At 39.5% G+C, this 22,116-nt stretch overlaps 1 protein-coding gene across 2 annotated transcripts; it reads left to right on the top strand.

Moving 5' to 3' along the window:
- The first annotated feature begins 3,137 nt into the window (after positions 1 to 3,137).
- Positions 3,138 to 17,759, top strand: secisbp2 (SECIS binding protein 2). Of its 2 annotated transcripts, XM_088336563.1 has the most exons (18): positions 3,138 to 3,314; positions 3,670 to 3,785; positions 3,996 to 4,065; positions 5,558 to 5,633; positions 5,998 to 6,197; positions 6,269 to 6,424; positions 6,606 to 6,752; positions 6,848 to 6,934; positions 7,022 to 7,096; positions 7,159 to 7,279; positions 7,353 to 7,519; positions 7,944 to 8,070; positions 9,155 to 9,311; positions 9,382 to 9,602; positions 11,146 to 11,300; positions 12,410 to 12,587; positions 16,725 to 16,835; positions 16,908 to 17,759. In XM_088336563.1, the coding sequence occupies exons 1-17, from the start codon at positions 3,306 to 3,308 to the stop codon at positions 16,817 to 16,819; spliced, it is 2,157 nt and encodes a 718-aa protein (XP_088192689.1). In that variant the 5' UTR covers positions 3,138 to 3,305; the 3' UTR covers positions 16,820 to 16,835; positions 16,908 to 17,759. The 2 variants fall into 2 exon arrangements, with proteins under 2 accessions (XP_088192689.1, XP_088192688.1); XM_088336562.1 differs by having other exon boundaries at positions 16,725 to 17,759.
- The last annotated feature ends 4,357 nt before the right edge of the window (positions 17,760 to 22,116 follow it).

Below are 22,116 nucleotides of genomic sequence, written 5' to 3'. Positions count from 1 at the left end.
GCAGCACGGGGGCGCAGTTCTGAGGTCATGAGATCGAACATTCCTGTGTGGAGTTTGCATGTTCTCCCTGTGCTTGTGTAGGTTTCCTCCGGGCACTCCGGTTTCCTCCCACATTCCAAAAACATGCATGTCAGGTTAATTGGCAGGTCCAAATTGTCCCTAGGTGTGGATGAGCGAGTGGGTTAAATGTCTCTGTGTGCCCTGCGACTGGCTGGCAACCAGTTCAAGGCTTGGGATGGGCTCCAGCACCCCCGTGACCCTACTGAGGATAAGCGGTGCAGATAATGAATGAATAAACAGTTCACAGATCCCTTAACCACCAGGGTCGTAGAGGAACCCCTTGCTGTGGTGTGTCTTGGGCAAGTACTGCCTGGCGGCGCCCATCCCTCACCTCATGGGTGGTTTTTACCGTGCAATATTAGTCACATTTGTTAAATTAAAAAAAAATAAACTATCAATGGACTCATGGCCGGCAAAATCTTTGCCATGTCTTTTGTGCAGAATGATCAGTTTTGTTAAATTTAAAAATATGTGTTTTATGTTTTAGTCATGTAACACAGTTTTGAGGTTTCCTTAAAATACAAAGTCATGCATGGACTTGCTCCCTCATATCTTTCAGATTTAATTTCCTCCTATGTTCCGGCCCGGAGCCTTCGCTCTGAAAATGCTGATCTACTAGTGATCCCAAGAGCCAAGAAGAAATCCGCAGGTTCGAGAGCATTCTCCATTCGGGCAACGGTGTTGTGGAATGCTCCTCCCCCTGAGATTCGATCTGCAACTTCAGTGGAAATGTTTAAATCTAAGCTTAAAACACACTTATTCTATAGCATATGAATAACGTATATTTTATGTTGTTATAATAGTCTGTAATAATAGTTTGCAATAGTTTTTGATCTGCGCAGCCCTTTGAGACTCTTTGTGATTAAGGGCTATACAAATAAACATGACTTGACTTTTTTTGGTTATTATCAACACATTGACACATTTTTCACATATATTTGTGATGGAGTCTCATAGGATGCTGAAATGAGGCCTACAAGAGAGGTTTGTGCGTATTTTTGTGTAGAAGGGTTTTATACTTTGCTATTTTGTCACTTTGAAGAAAAAACACACCTTAAGTGTATAAAAAGAATGTATTTTTTTTCTCGTTAACACCAGGGTTTGTGAAATGCTTGAATTTACATGTTGGGTTTTCAAGAGTTGAAAAGTGCTTGCAAATTCTTGATATTTTTGCCATGTTTCGCAACAAGTTTGCTTAAAAATGTCCCCGACATTGCTCTCTGGTGGCTTCACTTTGCCGTTGCATTTCTTCCCTCGTAATGTTCTGCAGCTGACATTAGTTTGTACATCATTGTCCTATCAAATATCCCCCTATAGGTCGCAACCAAGAGGACAGGTGCATTAAATGTGTATTACTGCATCAAAACGTAGAAATAGTAAATGGTCTGCATTTCTATAGCGCTTTTCAAGTCAATGAAGACCTCCCAAAGCGCTTTACAATGTGCTTCACACTTACCCATTCACACACACACTCATAGGGATTCAGTGTCTTGCCCTTAATGACTGAAAGATGTTTGTATGTGGATGCTGGTGTAAAGGGAAAGTGATATGACACTCTGGGTGCTTAGCATCCCCAAAGCTCTGAACCTAAAATTGCCCCTGGTTGTGAAAAATATATTTATAGCATTTAGCTACATTGGGTCGCCTCCAGTGTTAGTGATGTTCGCGTGGATGTCTTAATAAACTCTTATATCAATTATGGATATTAATTTTAGCACGGCGGCGCGGTGGTTAGCGCGTGTGCGGCACAATTCTGAGGTCATGGGCTCAAATCCAGCTACCAGCCTTCCTGTGCGGAGTTTGCATGTTCTCCCCGTGCTTGCGTGGGTTTCCTCCGGGCACTCTGGTTTCCTCCCTCATTCCAAAGACATGCATGTCAGGTTAATTGGCCGGTCCAAATTGTCCCTGTAAATTGTCTGTCCCTGTGTGCCCTGCGACTGGCCGGCAACCAGTTCAGGGTGTCCCCTCCCCACTGCCCATAGATGGCTGGGATGGGCCCAGCACCCCGCGACCCTACTGAAGATAAGCGGTACAGATAATGGATGGATATTAATTTTGGGCAATGGAAAAAATTATGGTAGTGCTTCCCGTGGTAAATTGTAATGGGAAGAACTTCCTGAAACTGAAAATGTAAAGTACATATAACGGTACTCATTCTTACCCAACAACTATTTGTGAAGAGATTTGTCTCAAAAACAAATATATTTTTCAATATAATCTAAAAATCACATGTCTTGATAATAATAATAATAATAATAATTTCCTTTGTATTGTCATTCTTTGTAACAATGTACACAGAACAAAATGTCAATACATCTGACCCGTTGTAGCGAGCCGATGCAGCCGCAGCCAACGCGCACACAAGATAAAAAATCGCAAATATAAATCGCAGTTATATTTGTGGCTCTGCAAAATAAACTATTTGCACCAGGTTTTTTATGAACCCCTATAAAACCAAAGAATAATTGTATTGCCAAAGACTATTTAATCACAGTAAACGCAACCAAAACTTTGAACCTACTGTACAATGAATACACAGTTCTCATCCTTTTATTTCATAATCAAAATAATGCATTTTTAATAACCAGGGTTGGGTGGGGTTACTTTAACTTGATTACTTTCAATTACTTTTGGATTACTCAAATACCAAATATGCTAATAAAAGACAAAAGAAACTAAATATCAATAAACTTACTAAATTTTGTGCAGGCTTGGGGAATAACGGAATACATGGAACGGCAAAAATGATGTTGGCAAGCTATTTGGATTTATTTTCATTTTGTTTCTGTCGCATTTTATGTTAGTTTTGCCGGAGATTAAAGAGATCAAAGCCAGAAGAGAAAGCTTACCACGTGTTGTGAGTCATCATTTTATTCATATTTAGTTTCTTTTGTCTTTTATTAGCATATTTGGTATTGGAGTAATCCAAAAGTAATTGAAAGTAATCAAGTTAGAGTAACCCTACCCAACCCTGTTAATAACTATACACATAATGGGGAATAAAAAACACGCTGACATAAAAAAAAATTCGCAATGATAATTGCAGTACCCAACAATACCGTTACGTGTCACTATCCGCCACATTGTAAACACACCGCTTGCTTACTCGAACGTTCATAGTTTACTCTTGTATGCTAATCATTCTTTTGCTCAAATTCATTCCATTACGGAGACAATGACAGCACCGTGGTGTACTCAGGGACTCTACAAACCGACGTGACGGTGTCAGAAGAGACGATAAGAAGATGGAGAAGGTAAGAAAAAGAAAGGAAATATGGCATTGAAGCTGAGCTAGCTCTGCTAGCTTCTTGCTAGCTGTGTCGCTGCTAACTTTTAGGAGGAAAGACATAAGCAGGGAAGTAACAAACCCACTCACCGAAGTTAAATTTGTTCACCTTAACGTAAACTATTCAAAATTCCTAATAGTTTAATTGTGTTCGACTCAAGTTGACTAGTTCTGTTTCTGTCTGTTCAATAAAGTTCAGAACGAGACGTTTGCTGTTTAAAACTAAAATGGAGGCCAATTGACCTCAATTGAGACATCTTGTTTTATTATCATTGACTGTTAATCATTTTAAGATTGTTGGTATTTATTTTCCCCTTCTCCAGGAGGGCAGAATGACACCTGCTGAACCCTGGAGGAGAACCGAGTCATCTGGGCAACAACACAGCACTTTGAATCGTCATGTGTCCAACTCGGATTATCAGCAACACAGGCCAAGAAGGTAAATGCACAAAATAAATGAGATTTGCACTTTACATATGATTTGCTGCAGACGTAGTAATAGCAAAAGTACTTGCACTCTGTGTTTACCTTAAATGCAGACGTGCGTGCTTTATAACAGAATCTTGTAAAGTATAAGTAATGTGTTGATATTAGCTCAACTTCAAATCTAACATGAGTGCCTGTTTTTTTGTCTCCCTTTCGTCCAAAGCAATCAGAAAGCCATGAAACAGAGCACTCTGTCAAACATTGGTGGGGAAGAGCTATCTTGGAGAGCAAAGGTGAGTTGTCTTTATTGTATGGCTCTTTGACCATTGATTAAGTTGACCCTGGCCTTTTTCAAGAAGGTGAATGTGCTTCAATTGTTGAGGTTGGAGGTATTTTGAAGAATGCATTTATAAAACCACCTGGAACTGTTAAAATGTGATGGACATTGGGTATGTTTACATGCAGGCAATGAGAAAAGGAATATTGACAGTTTTTTGATAATGATAAACACCGCTCCCCATGCTGCCGGCATTGTAGACATTGTTGGTTTGCGTTACTGCAGCGGAGCCATTGACATTATCAAAGACAATCCCCACCACCTCTTTCAATGTTAGCCTGTGGTAGGCCCTACAGGTCCCTCAAAACTCGGACAAACAACCTCAGAGACGGCATCTTATGCATGGCCATCACGACCCTAAACGAACACACAAAACTGAAAACATATCTTGTGACAATTTGTTTCCTTTTTTTGCTGTTTTTTTGTTGTTGCCAAATGCAACTGTGAAAAAAATATAACTATACCTTATGAATTGAGTTTTTTAAAATTACTAAATGTTATTGCTTCTTTTTTCCTTGCACTATTGTGACAATTTATTATTCTTCTTCATCATACTATTATTATTTTAACGTAGGCCATTTTTTTGAGCACTATGTTGAAATATATTATTTTTTGCCTACTCCTCCTGGTAATCATTTTTTTTCTCTTCAAAGTCTCTATTTGACATTTCCTGACCTGGAGTGCCATGTCTAATCTCGTTGCATATAATCTTTCACAGCATTGATATCAATGACAATGAAGTCGTTACCAGTTCTAATGTAAAGCCATTTGAACATGCACAATAATCTGTTTAAAGTCTTAGTCCGAGTTTTCCGATTGCAATTGTTGAGTTGGTCTTTTATGACTCAGAGCACTGTGGAAAGTTTAGTACACAGACGAATGATACACGCAAACTCCGGCCTACGCTCTAAGCCTCAAGTGTACTGGTTGATTTCTCAGGGAGATATCAGTTTTATTTTCTGGTGAAAATGCTGAGGTTGTTAGATACAAATACAGTTGATGCAACAGTTGCATCCATCCATATATGCATCCATCAATATGTAAGTATGCTTTTGGCAAGCCTCGTTATTCGCACATCTCATAAACACGGGACACAACAATAAAGCTCACTTTTGAAGCGCAGAGGAAACAAGCTTGGTATTTTGTTGAATTTGTTGAGTAACATGAATTAAGTTATTCTTTATTTAATATTTTCAATATTAAATAAAGAATAACTTAATTGCGGGAACAAGATCTATTTACATAATGACATTCCTCCTGCTTTGCCCCGCGGAATACTTGCAAACGCCATATTCTGTATACTGGGTTATTCCTTTGTTTCTAGGCATGTAAAAATTCATTCAGATTGCATTGAAAATCCAATATTCCATTTCCAATTGATTATTGCCCGCATGTAAACGTAGTCATTGTGATGCGTGTCTTCTAAATGAATAGTTAAACCTCCGCAGGCTACTTCAAAGAACAATGAACCTCGTGTGCAAAGTGGTATCATGACTAAAAAATCAGCCAGCGCACAGAGAAGAGGTAATAAGATCCCGTCATTACTTATGTTTGAAGATTGAGAGGGTCAAATTGATTACTTATTTCTAATTCAAACGTTATGTATTATGAGATGACTATTTTTTTCTTGTATTTTTTATTAAGTTAGTATTTTTTTTATCCTTTACATTTTAAAGGTAGCCTGTTTTAAAGCCACAAATATTTTGGGGTTCTGTTGGTGACACATCCATTGGCAAATATATTGTATTTTTTGGAATTTTCCACTATTTTTTTTTTTTTTTTACTGATGTTGTACATCAATTAAACCAATATGGTCGATTTGGGATGAAAGGATTTTATTGGCTTTTCTATGTTTATCATACTTGATTGAGCCCTTCTCCATTAACAGGTTTTCAGTATTCAGGGACGACAAGGACACCAAAACCCGCCCCGGTTGATTTGGTGGAGTTTGAAGTGAAAATGTCTGATTTCCCGCAGTTAGACATCGGGCCCTTGCACAATCACAAGGAATCCTGTTGGCCAAAAGTGGGAACTGAGAGAAGCCAATCTCCCAAGTCAATCTCTGCATTGGTAGATGGTCATCAGAAGGTACTTTTAGATAAAAACCCATCTAATTTTTATCACCCAATATTGACTGTTTTTTTTCTTCTATAACACAGTCAGCAATTAGAGGATCTCTGACAATAAGCGAGCCCCAAAAACCTGACAGCCAAGCCCCAGCTTCCTCAGAAAATTACCACACCGTTTCATCCTGGGCCAACGTCGCTTCTCAGCAGCCGAAAAAAAGGTTCCCGAAGGAAAAGACTAATTTGCAGGTCAGTATACAAAAGACATACATTATTCAGCTGTGGCACCAACTGAAAACAATGCCATCTTATTTAGGACATTACTTTTAGGTCTGTGTTTGTAGTATCGTTTGCAGAACGGCTGTCTAATACTTTATTGTTGTTGAGTTTTGCCTCATTTAAAGCAGCAATTTGCCATTGTTTTCACCAGATTGAGGAAACAGCTGGGAAGCAGGTAGAAGGAATAGCAGCGGGGAGGAAAAAATGCAGGAAGAAAAAGAAGGGAAAAGATGCAAATGACAACATGGAAGCAGAGCCGGAACATATAACGATCCAACAGGAGCCGCCAAAGTTTGAGGTAGATATTACATTTTTGATTAAATTAAAGATAAATCCTGTCTGAGCGGATGTACAAAATGTACGTGATGGTAAATTAATAAGGGTGTTTTCCAGGATGAAGACGAATTTCCTGATTTGGCCCCAACTCGGACATTGTCTATTCGACTGACAAGCATTAAAAACACTGGAAAGGGTGATGTAGTGAGTGGGAGCGCAGACATTACCAGAAAGAACTTTGTAAAATTTCTAAGGTGTTTATTTTTGTTATTCCTGATTTTTTTTGCTAAGGAAATCCATCAAGATGACAGCACTCAAAAGAATCTGGCGAAAACACCAACTTCAGAGCCAGCAAAGAAAGGACAGGTGATTATTTTGCACCCACACTAAAGTTATTAAAACTATGAACATGGTTCAATACCTCTCAGAAAGCCGCAAAGCCCTCTGTAAAGAAGAGTAAAGCTCCCGTGGAGTTGGACATTGGGAACATGTTGTCTGTCCTGGAAAACAAGCAGTCATCTCAGCAAATGAAGCAGCAGGTTATTTCAGGTGAAACTTGCTCTGCCTGCGCTGGCCATCATTAAGACCTCAACCTACAGTGTCTCTCAATGTGGCCCTCTAGTGGGTGGAGGGCTTCCAGTAATCTACAAGCAAACAACAGGCCAGAAGAAGGTGCCCGGGCAGCAGGACCGAATTGCTCACAACCCGCTGGACTCCACAGGCCCACTGGTGAAGAAATGCAAGCAAAGGGAGGTGCCCAAAGCCAAGAAACCCACTGCTCTCAAAAAGGTTTGCGCAAGATTGGATTTGGTCATTTTTCTTTAAGGATTCTCAGTGCTTTTTGCAATTAATAGTGACTGATGGCAGGTACACTGTAGTTATTTGAAATGTAAATTGTTGACAAATCCTTTTTGTCGCTTACTTAATTTTTTTTAATCATTTCCTGAATTATCAAAACAATCTCTTCCTTTATAGAAATTCAAGGCAAAACAAAAAAGAGGCGAGAGCTATTAATACATGATTTCAAACTGCTGTGAATGAGACATGTTTGAGGCACTGTGACTTTTCTTTTTAAATGAATTTCCTTTTTTTAAACTTGTGGGCAAAAAAACAAAACCATACACACTAAAAGAATCACTCCAAATTGCCTCACTTTCTAATCTAGCATCTCATGCAACAGTAAAACATTGACCTAGTATGTTATCATCCTAAGGTTATCCTCAAAGAAAGGGAGGAAAGGAAGCAGCGACGTTTGATTGTGGAAAGAGGAGAGCTGCCAGAAAATGATTCCGCAGTCGCTACTAATGCAGAAGATGAGCAGTGTCATACAAATGTGACAGGTCAGTGCATGTATTATCTAACGGTGAGATAAGGTATGTCGAAAATACGGCCCGCAGGTCAGGTCCGCCCCACTGCTTTACGCCGTGTCTAATCTCGTTGCATATAATCTTGATTTAATCCAGCCCGCCATAACTTCCCAATTATGTCCAAAAAAAAAGAAACAATTATTCAGATCATTTCCATAAAGGGTTATATATTTTTTTTAGATAAATGCATACCAAAAGCTCTCTCTGGCCGCTTGAGGACAGTGTTGAGTTTGCATAGCGTGGTGAGTTGATCCAAGTGTATAATTGCTTGAATAATTTGTTGAAAGAAACCAGTTAACAGATGTTTTGGATAGCATTTGTTGTCTTTAGAAAACATCCCTTGTCATCGGTGTTTATATAATGTAGGGTTGGTTACTAATTTAGTTCAGAATACTACAGCATAATATTGAAAAACTAAGCTAAAAATTCTGTTACATTCTTTTCTTGATCATGCCATGGTTAGATCTTACATTACATGTCCTTATTGTCCTCCCATGAAATGCTTTTAAAACCTTTCTTCTGGAAATGTTTGATTTAAAGGCTTAGTGTGTAATATTTGACAAGTAGATGGCACTACGTTGTCTCATGTGACCCATGTATGGCGGCAGGATGCCAAACAAACATGGCGGCGACATAATTGTGGATTCCTCTTTGTAAATGAAATAAATTCTCCACCTATGTTTTTTTATTATAAAAATTTACTTTGGTTTGATAGTTCATGTATTTTTTCTTTGCATTCAAATCAATGTGTTGTTTTTTTTTCACTAAATTAATATTTTTTCGTGCCAATAGGAGGCACTAAATATTACACACTGTCGCTTTAAGACAAACATAGTGTTAAAGTCATGGATCAGCTGGTTAAACTTTCACAACAGACCATCGAAATGCCTGATGGTCACTGGTTACTCAGAATACCATATTGGTCTATTACAACTTTACTTGGAAGATATTTCTCGTACCTCACAACATTATTGGGAGTCTGTTTCTAAATATAATTTCAATGATGTGAACTACAGATTCCATCAAAGTCCATATGAACAATCACATTTATTTTCAGAGGAGGATGTTGGCACTTCTCCGGCAAGTGAAGAACAACAAGAGAATGAAGACGAAGAGTCTGACCGCGCGCAAACTGAAGAGGAGCAGTGCTCACAGCAAGAATTAGCTGTCACTTTGCCGGATCGACCCAAAATCCACAGCAGGAAGTTCAGAGAGTAAGTAAAAACCTACCTGTAAAATTCAGCTTGCCCCCATTTTATTTTGTAATGCTGTTTTGGCACTTAGGTATTGTAGCCAGATGCTTAGCAAAGACGTGGACGAGTGTGTGACGTCTCTGCTGAAGGAGCTGGTCCGTTTCCAGGACCGCCTCTATCAGAAGGACCCCATGAAGGCACGCATGAAGCGCAGAGTGGTTATGGGCCTGCGGGAGGTGCTCAAGCACCTAAAACTCCACAAGGTCAAATGCGTCATCATCTCGCCCAACTGCGAGCGTGTCTCGGCTAAAGGTGTGACCGTGCGTCATGTTCTCTTTAAACTGCATCGCCATTTAAAATTTAAGTGGTACCTCTTTATAGGAGCACCTCTTAACACGAGAAATCCAGTATAGGAGTTTTATTTGCAACAAAATTCTTGCTTGTTATACGAGCAGTCCCTATGGCTACCACTAGAGAATGTTCCGGACGGCACAACACCTATGACCGCTTACCGTCAGCATTAGCAAAAAAAGTGCTGTAAAAAACGTTTGTGTATACAGACGCTGCCCTACTTAAGATTGAGGTTCCGGACGATCGTTCGTAAGTTGCTTCAGTGCTATATTTTTTATAATTTGTATAATTAACCTGTAATTTTTTGTACGGAAAAAATAAATATTTCATAAAATAATATGCTCTATAAGGATAAAGAAAGTTAAGTTTTACTTACTTTTGGAAGATGCGCTTCAAGAGGTCCTCCGCTGTGTTAAAAAGTGGCCAAAAAAAGCGGAGATAATATAGACATAGGCACACGAACTAGGAAGAGGAAGCAGATTATTTTCTTCGGGGTGGATACTGGGTGACCTCTCACAGCGCCACACACCGGTAGCGGCGGAAAGAAGCACTACAGTAGTGTCCTGTACTCGAGAAAAGGTGCACACACAATACAAAATCTAGCTTACAGCAATGTCCGGATATTTTTTCGACATCACGAAAAAAATGTTCGTATCTACCGTTTTACGTAAGTCGAATGGTCGTAAATAGGGGGGCGTCTGTACGTAAATTTAAAGTAACGTTTATTGTAAGTGTACAGTAAATGCTAATATATCGTCATCAAGTCTCTCAATCTCATACCTGTCAACTTCCGATAATTTCTCCCCTTATCAATTATTGCAAATCCTCCTTATTAAGCGATAATAAACCTTGCAAACACAACGCGGCACATATTTACTCACATTATTATTATTATTATTATTACGACAGTTTATGTAGAATACCGCAATCAATCTACAATGACATTGTCGTCAGCTACCAGTGACTGAGACGATCCGGATTGGAGCCGAAATTGTCAAGGTCCTTTTAAAAAACAAATAACAAAAATCCATTTAAAAACTATTATAAGAAGTTCACAACTTGAAATTATTAAAAAAAAAGTTACGTAATATGGGGAAAATGTATAAGTCGACAGGTATCCATAACTCTTCCTTGCTAACTCACCCCTTAATCTGCATCACGCGCCCACTTTTGCTACGGCAACTCCCTCCATGGTAAGTTCACATCATAAACTCGCATTTATTTCCCTAAAATTAACTTATTTGTCTTATTCCTGTATTTGTTTATGTTTGTTTTTAGCGATCAGGAAAATGTGTGATAGGTATTTAGGGTTCACTTGGAAGCTTATGGGAGGACGGAAACGACTAATTCGATTTTAATGATTTCAAATTGGAAAAATGTGCTCGTTAGACAAGCAATTGGAGCTAGAGGCACAATCGTGGAATGAAATAAGCTCGTATGAAGAGGTAAATGGGTCCAATTAGATCTATTTGGCCCTCATGTATCAAGCATCCTTTCTAATTAGGTGGTCTGGACGAGGCGCTCCACAAAATCATCGAGACGTGCCGCGAACAGGAGGTGCCGTTCGTATTTGCCCTTTCCCGTAGGGCGCTGGGACGTTGTGTCAACAAGATGGTGCCCGTCAGTCTGGTGGGCATCTTCAATTATGACGGCGCACAGGTTAGTGAAAAATTACTCATCAGCAGACACTCATCTAATAGCTTAAATACCATAAATTCCAGACTACAGGACACAACTTATCAAAGGCCAAATGCTCAAATTTGAAAATGAAACTCAACTTTGTCTTTGTACAAGCCGCACTGGATTTTGAGATACAGGCTTAAACAACCATGAAATGAGATTATTCATGTCCATTTTTTACATTTTAAGCCTAGCGCCAGCAACATTGGGTGGAAATCTGGCATCGTTGCTTTGCTGCTGGACGCCAACAGCACCGTGCCCCACACACCTGACGCCGTTTTCAGCTGGAGTCGTTTTTTTTTCTGTTCAGAGTTGTTTATGTCACGTGTTTCCGGATGATGTGATCATTCAAAGTGGCGACTACGAAGATGTGCACATATCTATTACTGCGCCCAAAGGAAACGCGCATGAGTGCTGCGTCGCGTAAAATGTGAGCTCTATATTTTCAGAAGACAGCTCCAGAGGAACCATACAGTGGAGAATAGTTCCAGATAACAACATGTACATGTCTTTTTATGTTGTTGTCATTGGTGGTTATTGCGTTAATGGACCAAATTGCATTCGCTTGTTATCGTTCCTTGGATTGAAAGAACACTACACATCATATCAGGGGCAATGATGTGTAGTGTTATTGATAAAAAACTTCCACTACCGTTCAGTTCAGATGTATAAATTAAGCACCTGATTTGTAGGTGAAAAAGTTGAAATATGGTGAGTATGTTGTAAACATTGGAATACTGGCAAACATCCCATTTTGCTTCTGTTTTGTACTACATAAAACTGGCAAAAAAATGTACTGGCAAAAAAATTCAAATTAAAAACAATTTCTCTTAAAGGGTATTTTGCATTTAGAGTTAATGTGTTGCGTAAAAATTAATAATAAATGGAATAAGCAACAACGTATTTAAAGCTGCAGTATTTAAAATGTAGCCTAAAGTAACGGCTTGTAGTCCAGAATTTATGGTATTTATCCTTTTTAAGTTGTGTATATTATGTACGGTAGTTCACACAAGAGACAAATGTCCTTTTTATAGAGTAAAACTGTCATACAGAACCATTAATACCTTACAATATCTCTGCTGTCACAGGACTACTACCACCAGATGATCGAGTTGTCTTCCGAGGCCAGGCGAGCGTACGAGGAAATGCTGGCAAGCGTAGAGCGGGCCGTACAAGAGGAATGTGGCGAAAACGCCGCAGATGCCCCTCAAGAGCATGGTGCCACCAGCTCGACGGAGCCGGTGCAATCTCAGGAGCCGGAATGCAGTACGTAACTACATGTTATACTTTGATCTCTGAGTTTTCTTTGCAAATTTTATTGGAATTAACACATAAAAGTCGAAGTAGTTTTGGGGGGAAATGTACCGTATTTTCTCGACTATAAGTTGCAGTTTTTTTTTCCATAGTTTGGCCGGGGGTGCGACTTACACTCCTGAGACTTATCTGTCAAATTATTGACACATTATCACCAGGTATACTATATCACATTTGGATTGGCAGTAGTTCAGGAGGTAAAGCGCTCGTCTTAGGATCAAGAAGTTGCAGGTTCGATTCCCGGCTCCTCTGTGTTAAATGTCGAAGTGTCCTTGGGCAAGACACTGAATGCCTAATGCCCCCGATGAGCAGGTAGTTGCCTTGCATGGCTGATGCTGCTATCGGTTAGTTAGTGTATGTAAAAGGGAAAGTGTGAAGCGCATTGTAAAGCGCTTTGGATGGTCTTCATTAACTTGAAAAGTGCTATATAAATGCAGACCATTTACATTTACATGGTTTTAGCATTTCACATTTTCACACTAAACTGCAAGAAGGGGCTAAAAGGCCTGTTTTGATCAATTCAACCTTGCCCTGTTGTGCCGATAAACTTGCCTTTCAAGATGAAATGTACGTTTTTGGTGTCGGGTTTTATCAAATAAATATCCCCCAAAAATGTGACTTATACCCGGTGCGACTTGCATATGCTTTTTCCTTCTTCATTATGCATTTTTGGGCTGGTGCCACTTATAGTCCAAATAATACGGTAGACAACATTCTTTAAAAAGAGAGGAGGGTACTTTTTTGGAAACCTTTTCTGTACCACGGACTGTTTTAATGTCTGACAATGACAATATTCTCAATGCCCAGTCCACTAATAACATTAGTAATGATAACTATCAAAACAATTATAATAAGCCTAAAGCCACTGTGTCTATATAGATAGATAGATAGATAGATACTTTGTTCATCCCCGAAGGGAAATTCACATTTCCAGCAGCATCCCTGAGCTGAGAACAATCGAGAACAATCGAAAATAACACGGGAGCTGCTGGAGTGGCTGCCATTCGTGACGGCGCCGGAAGAAAAGATTCAATTTGAATCATGTACAAACAAACAAACAATTGAATCATGTACAATCAAACAAACAAACAAAATATTCATGTTTCAATAAGTGGAGTGTTAATAAAATGGGGGGAAAATAATTTCTGATACTGATATAACCAGGTAAAACTAATTTTAAGTTACCTGTCCAAATGAATGTTGTGCCATCTCACCTTTCCCACTCTCTCCTCTCACCTTTCCCACTCTCTCTCCTGCAGTTGACTTGCTGCTGCTCGCTCCTGAAACTAATACTTACCTCTTTGTGTATTGCGCGGGCACACAGCCTTTCACGAGCGAACTGAGGCTGAACCACGGCCAGAAATTTCTAGCCGTGAAGCAGATGCTGTAGAGCGCTGTTGGACGTATTGAGACCGCCATGTAGACGAGATAGAGCAGTGCTTTACTCGCGGTCGGAAATTTTCACGTGGTTGGCCGCGTTCAAAACTTTTGAGCTGCTCAAAAGTTTGAGCACGTGTTAAACGGCGTGCCGCACACGTGGTCAACACGAGGTAATGACGCAGAAATGACGCGGAATGACGTGCTCTGGCCGCGGCCAGGGCGTGCTTACACATGGGTAGGACGGGAAATTTCAGCGGGTAATCGTGGGTGGAGCATGGTAATAGCATGTTCTGCGCCTGTATCGCGGTGTTATTACGTGAAATTAGCGTGTTACGCGTGTGACAGTCAAACGCCTTTCTCCGCGTATAAACAGCGCGAATGCCGAGCACACGTCATTTGTGCTCGTGACGTCAAGGGGGTGAACGTGGATCCCCGTCAGCGTAGTTTCTCTTCATTTCGAATAAATCTTTCGGTGCATTCGCAACAAAAGTTTAATTCTGGGACATTAGCTTAGCTTTTTGGTTGAGAGTAAGAGTCCCGGCTCCTGAGTTTTGTAGCGTAATATGACATGAGAAAAGTCATTCGATTTTCTCATTCATCATCACACTTGTCAAACTCGTGGCTCCACATTTTTTATTTTTGCGGTGCATGCGATCTGTCAATCATTATAAAACGTTGTTTTGGCTGAACTTTTTCCTATTATGATCAATTACAACGTTCAATGTGGCATAGTGAGTGAAAATAGTGTGATGATGAGATAAAACATTATGACACTAGCTTTGATATCGACAATCCTAGTGGTGATTGTGGCTAGGTTTCAGTGCTGGGATCTGGGTTCAATTCCTGCTGTATCCAATGTTGGGCAGATGAGGTAAGATTTTAGACGTCTAACCAATCCTTGCTCTAATTTGTGGTTATACTACCATAAAACCTTGGTGTCACGCACAGCCAAACTTTGATATTATATTTGGGATGAAAAAAACATGCGTGTATACACAACATTAGTTCAATATCAGCAAAACTAAGGTATTATTCTTTCTCTTGTGCGGCCCGGTGGTGTAAATGTCTTACGTTTACATCTTTGTTGATTTCAAGCTTAGTCACATGACGATTCCAGTTTCCAATCATCAGACCATTCTTTACTATTTTGCAGTCAACACACATTCCTTATGTATTGCACATAAAAATGGCATAGATCATTAAATCTATCTTCCTAAAAATAGAAATAAGAAACAAAAATAGGAGTCAAAAACGATTAAAACTAACTACAAGTCTTGTATGATCCTAATATCCACCAAAAAAAAGTTCAGCATGTAATCACAATGTATTGGAATTAATTTAACCATTTTGACCAGGGGTGTCAAACATTCAGCCCCACAGGCCAGATCTGGCCCGCCAACAGATTTTAACCGGCCTGCAACACAATGCTGAGAGAACCATAAGAGAAAAATGAGCCACATCAAGTCAATGACAGTTTTAAAAATGTCCACTGGGTGACGCCAAAGCCAGGTTCAACTCCCAAAGCAAACTACCCAATGTGACTGTATTTGCTGACTACCATTTATCAACCAAAGATCATTTGAGGAAACACCCATCTCGACGTTATTTTACTTAAAATGGAAGTCACTGACGAGCTGTTTAAAAGAAAATAAAAGTAAAAGAAAATGCATTTTGAGGGAAAAATAATAATTGTTTACAATGAAACACCCCCGAATCATATTTATAATTTAATTGTGATCCTCCAAAATTAACCCAGCCCTACAGCTAAGGCACTTATTCCATTAATTTACATACCTGTCAAGCTCCAGGGCTCCATGCCCTTACAAAATGTTGTATTTTCCCTTGCAAAATACAAAAAAATCTTACACCATATTTTTTTTCAAACGTGTTTATTTATGTAGTATAACATGTTATATTGTACATGTGTTTCGTTATATCATATATATTGAGGTTTATTATAAAAAAAAAGTTTGAAAATTAAGTCGCTTGGACGTTCACTGTAGAAGGAAAAAATACATGCAAATATATTTAAGTAGAATAATACATTTTCTTATTCAAATTATTAATTCATTTCCTGCATTAAATTATTATTGGTAATATACTGATTAAAGGGATAACCACAAACCTGTCTTCCTTTTTTTTCTTTTTCATACAACATAATTCGTAATCTAATGTATCAAAGCAAGTGAGCCGTTTGAGGGCCGGCTCCCTTTAATGAGGTGAGCCGAAAAAGCCGGTTCTCTAAAAAGAGACGGACTTCCTTTCACTACACAACTACCACATGAAATCCGAGGTGGCAGATGCATGCGCACAGTAGCATCTAACCGCTCGCTTCGTTTGCAATGAAAAAAACGATACCGAGATAGAGGCTACCGCGGCGAACCCGTTTGACTTGATTGATTTGCCGTTTCGTGATTATCGGTGTATATCAGATGATACCCATAATTGACAAATATGCGTTTTTCCGTACAGATTCTCTTATATGTCCTACACGTCTTAAAATGCATACTAAAAGTAACTTGTACGGCATAAACGTACAGGTTGACGGGTATGAATTTACTAGTCCAGCGTTTTCTACCACGTGGTTTCTGAGCTAAAATAAGTTTGTCACCCCTGTTCTGGACACTCGAATGTTCCTCACCTGTACCACTGTGAAAAGTGTTCTGTTGTCCTATATTGAGCCATCCTTTTCATGTTTTATTTTTCAAGGCCAGCTGTGGAGGAAGTTACTTGAGAAGGAGTCCAATGACAAGTCATTAAACTTTGACACATTGTCCAGTGAATGTAACGAGGAGAAGAGCTGACACTGGGAACCTTCCGGTGAGGTTATGAACAAAGTAGGAGATGCTTGCTCCACTTTATTGTCAGAAATTTGAATTTTTACTTGATCAGCTGTTTTAAAAGGTGATCTCCATCAACCTAGAAGATGTCACTTAGCCGATTGTCGGCGTTGAAGAGATTTTCAGATTCTGAAAATAATAGAGGCGCCAAAGCACTATTATCCAAGCGGCAAATGAAAACATTAGTGAGATGCTGCTGTATGCCACAACTCACACACCGAGATCCATGGGACTTAATTGCTTTATAATCCTTGATTTCCCATTTTTATTCCCGAGATATTTTGGGGAAATTTTGCGTCAAAAGACAAATCAATGTCTAATCAGCAATGTTTTTTTTTTTAAAGACAAGATCTTGGAGGATGCTTGAGTCCTTTCACTTCATGTTCTTTGATCCTGTTCAACCAGTCGCAATATTTTTTTCACGGCAGGCTAGCAGGGGTTTTCCCTCTTGCCACGAAAGGTTATTTCCCCTGAGATGCCTGAGGCTACAAGCTCTTCTGTGACACTTTTGTAACACTATGTTAGCCGCTGATCTTAAACACCCTTCCATGAAGAAGCAAATGCTGCCACTCTTGTATATTTTGTCATTTCTCTCGGTATTGATAAGAAGCCTGCTGTGTTTTTCTCAATCTGATTTTTAAGTCGAATAGCCTTCGTACCATAAACGTTACTTAGAACGTCGTTGGACCAAACAAGTTCATGTTTACCCTGCAATATGAGCGGAATGTTTTGCCTATAGTTTACTGCAACTAAGAGACTGTGATTTTTATTTATTAGCGGTTTGAAAAAAATACAGTTCAAACTCAATAAACATTATGTAAGCAAATGTATGCAGTAACAAAATATATGTAAAGGAATGGGGGAAAGATTGAACAACTAAAAATAAAAAAAAATTTGTTTGAGATATCATTTTTCTCTGGTTATTCATGTGAAAAACAATCTTTAGATTTGAAATGTTAGAACTTTGCTGTTGAAGGAACTGAACTCCATCATGCTTTTGTGTTTTCATTTTCAAACATGATCACGTAAAATAATCCATTGAGTATTATACAGACGCCTCCCTGCTTACGAACATTCGAGTTACAAACAACTGTACAAACGAACATTTTTTTCGGGATGTCGAAAAATATCCGGACATTACTGTAAGTTAGATTTCGTACTGTGTGCACTTTTATCCAAGTACAGGACAGCGCTGTAGTGCTTCTTTCCGCCGCATGGCGCTGTGAGAGCTCACCCAGCATCCACCCTGAAGAAGAAACCCGGCTTCTTCTTCCTCGTCGGTGGTATACACACTGCACTGTATCTCTAGCACGCTAAGAACTTTGACGTTTTTATTGTTTAATATCTCGTGCATCCATTCAATATGGTTGGTGTAAAGTGTAAAGAAGAGGCGAGACGTTTCTTTTGAAATGAAAGTGGAATAAGAAAGCTTGATGCGGTTGAGAAAATGGTTGGATCGCTTTTATTCGTCCACTTTTTACCATGGAAGAGGAAGTCGCCTGACTCTTCCAAAACTTACCTTTAATTATCTTTATCTATCTTTATAGTCAAGTCATGTTTATTTGTGACTTCCTTAATCACAAGGAGTCTCAAATGGCTTATCAGACCACAGAATGTCGACGCCTAATGTGTAGCTTTGTTTTTCAGTACTATGGTTTATCATTCAGCCTGCTTTGTAACATTATAGAGCATATTATTTTATTAAATGTAAAATTTTCAGTTTCAAAAAAATACAGGTTACTTATACAAGCCTTAAACATACTTATATAAATCTTAAACATACAAAATGTAGCACTGGAGCAACTTACGAACAAATTCAACTCACGAATGATCGTCCGGAATCTCGTTTGTAAGTAGGGAAGTGTCTGTACTTCAATTTGCTTTTCTGAGAGGTGAAGTTGGTTGGGCATCTATGTATCAACTGTCGATAAGATCGGTCTTAGCGGTTGCATTAGGGTGTTTAGCCGGCAGGTTTTTGAAGCAGTCGTACAGCATGCTATTTTTCCCAAACAGCAACATTTGACTGACAGCGCGAGTCATCTGGAATTTTCTCATGTCTGGGAAGGTTCGTGCTCTCGAGGAGAAAAACATTGTCGGAAGTCACAGCTGTAGTCCAACTTGACATTGAGTCGTTTCTCAACTCGCAGAGCTACTGTTGGTTGATCCTTCTGGTTGACCGCAGGCACCGCCAAGATTTTTATATTTTCCTTCAGTTGGTTGCTGCTGTTGAAGTTCCTCTGCTGAACTCCCGGATGGTGGTCCGACACGATTAGGTAGTCGTCTATGTAATCCTTCCAGGCAACTATTGGAGGGAAGTTCTGCTGAATGATCAGTGCACTAGCGAGAGTTGTCCGCTCTTAAAAGGACATTTTGGGATTAATTGAACTACCTCAACTTGAAGGAACATCAGGGAGGGTTATGTTGAAAAACAATCTTAACAAGCTGGAAATCTTGTCAAACCCTTCTTTTTTCAGACCAAGGAACCGGTGTAAGGAGATACTTGATCACACAAAGGGGAAAGTGGCAAAGCAGCAATAATCGCATGCTGCGTCAATGCTTTAGAGGACTGGGTTGGTATATCAGGGTAGAGATATCCATGGATCAGAATTTTCCGCGGATTTCCGCTGTTTTTGAACCCCAAAGGTCATTCCCGTAAATCGTCTAAATTCGATGAGAAAATATTTTGGGGGGGTGAGGTATGATACGTGACTGTTTCATCACCCCAAGTTAGCATTTAGACCATTGGTCGATAGGTTCGCTGATAACCAATCAGCGGAGCTTTTGTTCAGAGCATTGGCTTTCTCAAACATGGCGCTCCTTCCGGTCTTTTCAAACGGCGAAATGAGTGTTTGAAAAAGTAAATATGAAAATACTAAGAAAAGAAGACGAGGCTTTTGTCTCCGAGATTGATAAAGGAATCGAGAATAAATTTAAGTGGTCATGGCTGGAGAAGACTGTCACAGTAAACGTTAAAATCGGCGCAAAGATCGAGGAAGTTACAGAAACTTTGAGCCAGTTCATCGCAAAGTGTGATGTTCCAGGGAAAGAAAAAAAGTGTCTATACTGTGTCGATCTGATCAATTATGGTACGCGAGGTTGTGTGGCACTGATCGATCATGCTAAAATGAACAAGCACAAAGCAAAAATAGCTTGCCGGCGATCAAATTATGCACTCGGATCCGCATTTAAAATCGGCAGTGAAACTAACAGTAACACCACCGGTTCAACATTATTGGCCGTTTCAAATCCTTCCACTTCAAATACTAGCAGCAGTCAACCACTGGTTCCCCTGTGTGACAGAAAATCCCAATCTGAGGTATTTATAAATCTATTTATTTATGAAATGATTTTATCTTTTGTGTTTATACAATATTTAGAACAGGATAAACAAAATTTAAAATTTGTTATAAACATGATTAAAATAAATTATTTTGTATCATCATGATCATGTTCAATATTACAAATGCTTTTAATGTCAATATATTATTATTATTTTTAATTTATATATATATATATATATATATAATACATGGTTTCTGTTTTGTTGGATTTAATTCATTCTAGTGCAATTTTCACATAGCAAATAAGATAAATGCTGTTGAGCCCCCCACCGGGCTCCGCCCTGGACCTGGCCGGGGCCTGCGGCCCCTGGACCCTGGCTATTTTAGCTGAAAATGAAAATCTCCATTCTGATCCCTGGATATCGAAAAGGGAAGCACCTTTTCAGGACCACGAGTGCCGAAAGAAACAGACCGCCAAACAGAACCAATGTCCAAAACACCTTCTCCTTCCAAATACCTACTGGAAAACAATAGACTCTTCAATAAGTAATTGATTTGTCGGACTTGAGTCTTTAATATAAGAAAAGATGGACTTGCGCACTGCCGGGGAATTTGGCATAGGATGCATCACTCCTGGAACTCCAGGAACCGTGGTCCAGTCGGCACCACACCTGCACCTCAAATACCGCTCCAGGATGGCCACCGTAAATTTTGATTTCGGTTTACGTACCTGATTTGTACTCCTGGAATATGAAAGTCAAGTCACATTTGTTCAATAGCCCTTAATCACCAAAAGTCTGAAAGGGCTGCACTCTACACTATTACACCATCCCATGATCTGAAATCTACATCAGTTCTCTGAAAAATTCCAAACAGACTCGGCATGATGATAATTAAGCAAGATCTAGCATGGATGAAATGTGGTAGTCCTCTCAAGGACACCTAGGCTCGCGGACCAGTTCTGGAAATGGCTCACTGGCAGTGATGGACCATTGGGAGCTTCTATGAAATTTGATTTGTAACTGGAATGAGAAATCATTGACATAACAGTCTTTGAATCAGTTCTTACTGATGTATTTTAAAATTGCCCACAATTTGTACATGTAAATCACTCTGTGCCCTTATACAGAGAAGAGTTTTTAGTGTTTGACAGTGGCTATTTCATCCCTAAATCTAATTATTACAACTCGTAATAACATGATAACAACATAGTAGTAATATATCAAACTGGTAGCCCTCTGAACTAAGAAGTAACCATAAAGTCATTCTCAGCTTCAAAAAGGTTCAACTCCTGGATTAGACGATTTTACACATTAACACGATATCTCAAACAGGGTTGCACCAGGGAATCCTTGAAAATGGGGTCATTGCGCAAAAGTGGATTAAATAAATCCAGGCTATCTGAAAAACTCCAGCTTCATTTGGTATGGCATGCTCATTCGGCGTAATCGGTTGCACGTTTGCCGAGCCAGGATGAAAATGCAATGTCAAGTCAGATGTAGATATTTAGGATAAATGTGTGTTGGGCATCCTCATCTATATGGCCGCTGAACAACAGCTTCTCATGGTGTTTTTGGAGATATGGAGATGTGACATAAATTAGAAGAAAAAATATTAAAGTAACACTGCGATTGAGGAGGAAGAAAACTAATTGCGCAAAGGCTCCATGAATGTGGATTAGTGATTAAAATGGATGACATTCAGTGGTTAAGTCGTATATTGCGAGGCTAAATTCAGCTAAGATAATCAACATCCATCCATCCATTATCTGCACCGCTTATTCTCAGTAGGGTCGCGGGGGTGCTGGAGCCCATCTCAGCTATCCTCGGGTAGTGGGCAGGAGACACCTTGAACTGGTTGCCAGCCATTTGCAGGGCACACAGGGACAGACAATTTACAGGGACAATTTGGACCGGCCAATTAACCTGACATGCATGTTTTTGGAATGTGGGAGGAAACCGGAGTGCTCGAAGAAAACCC

The sequence above is a fragment of the Urocampus carinirostris genome, chromosome 5 (genome assembly GCF_059441175.1).
Source record: "Urocampus carinirostris isolate Australia breed hairy pipefish chromosome 5, RoL_Ucar_1.0, whole genome shotgun sequence".
In the NCBI taxonomy this organism is placed as follows: Eukaryota; Metazoa; Chordata; class Actinopteri; order Syngnathiformes; family Syngnathidae; genus Urocampus; species Urocampus carinirostris.
Note: the sequence above shows the minus strand (reverse complement) of the source record. Positions and strands in the feature narration are given on the sequence as shown.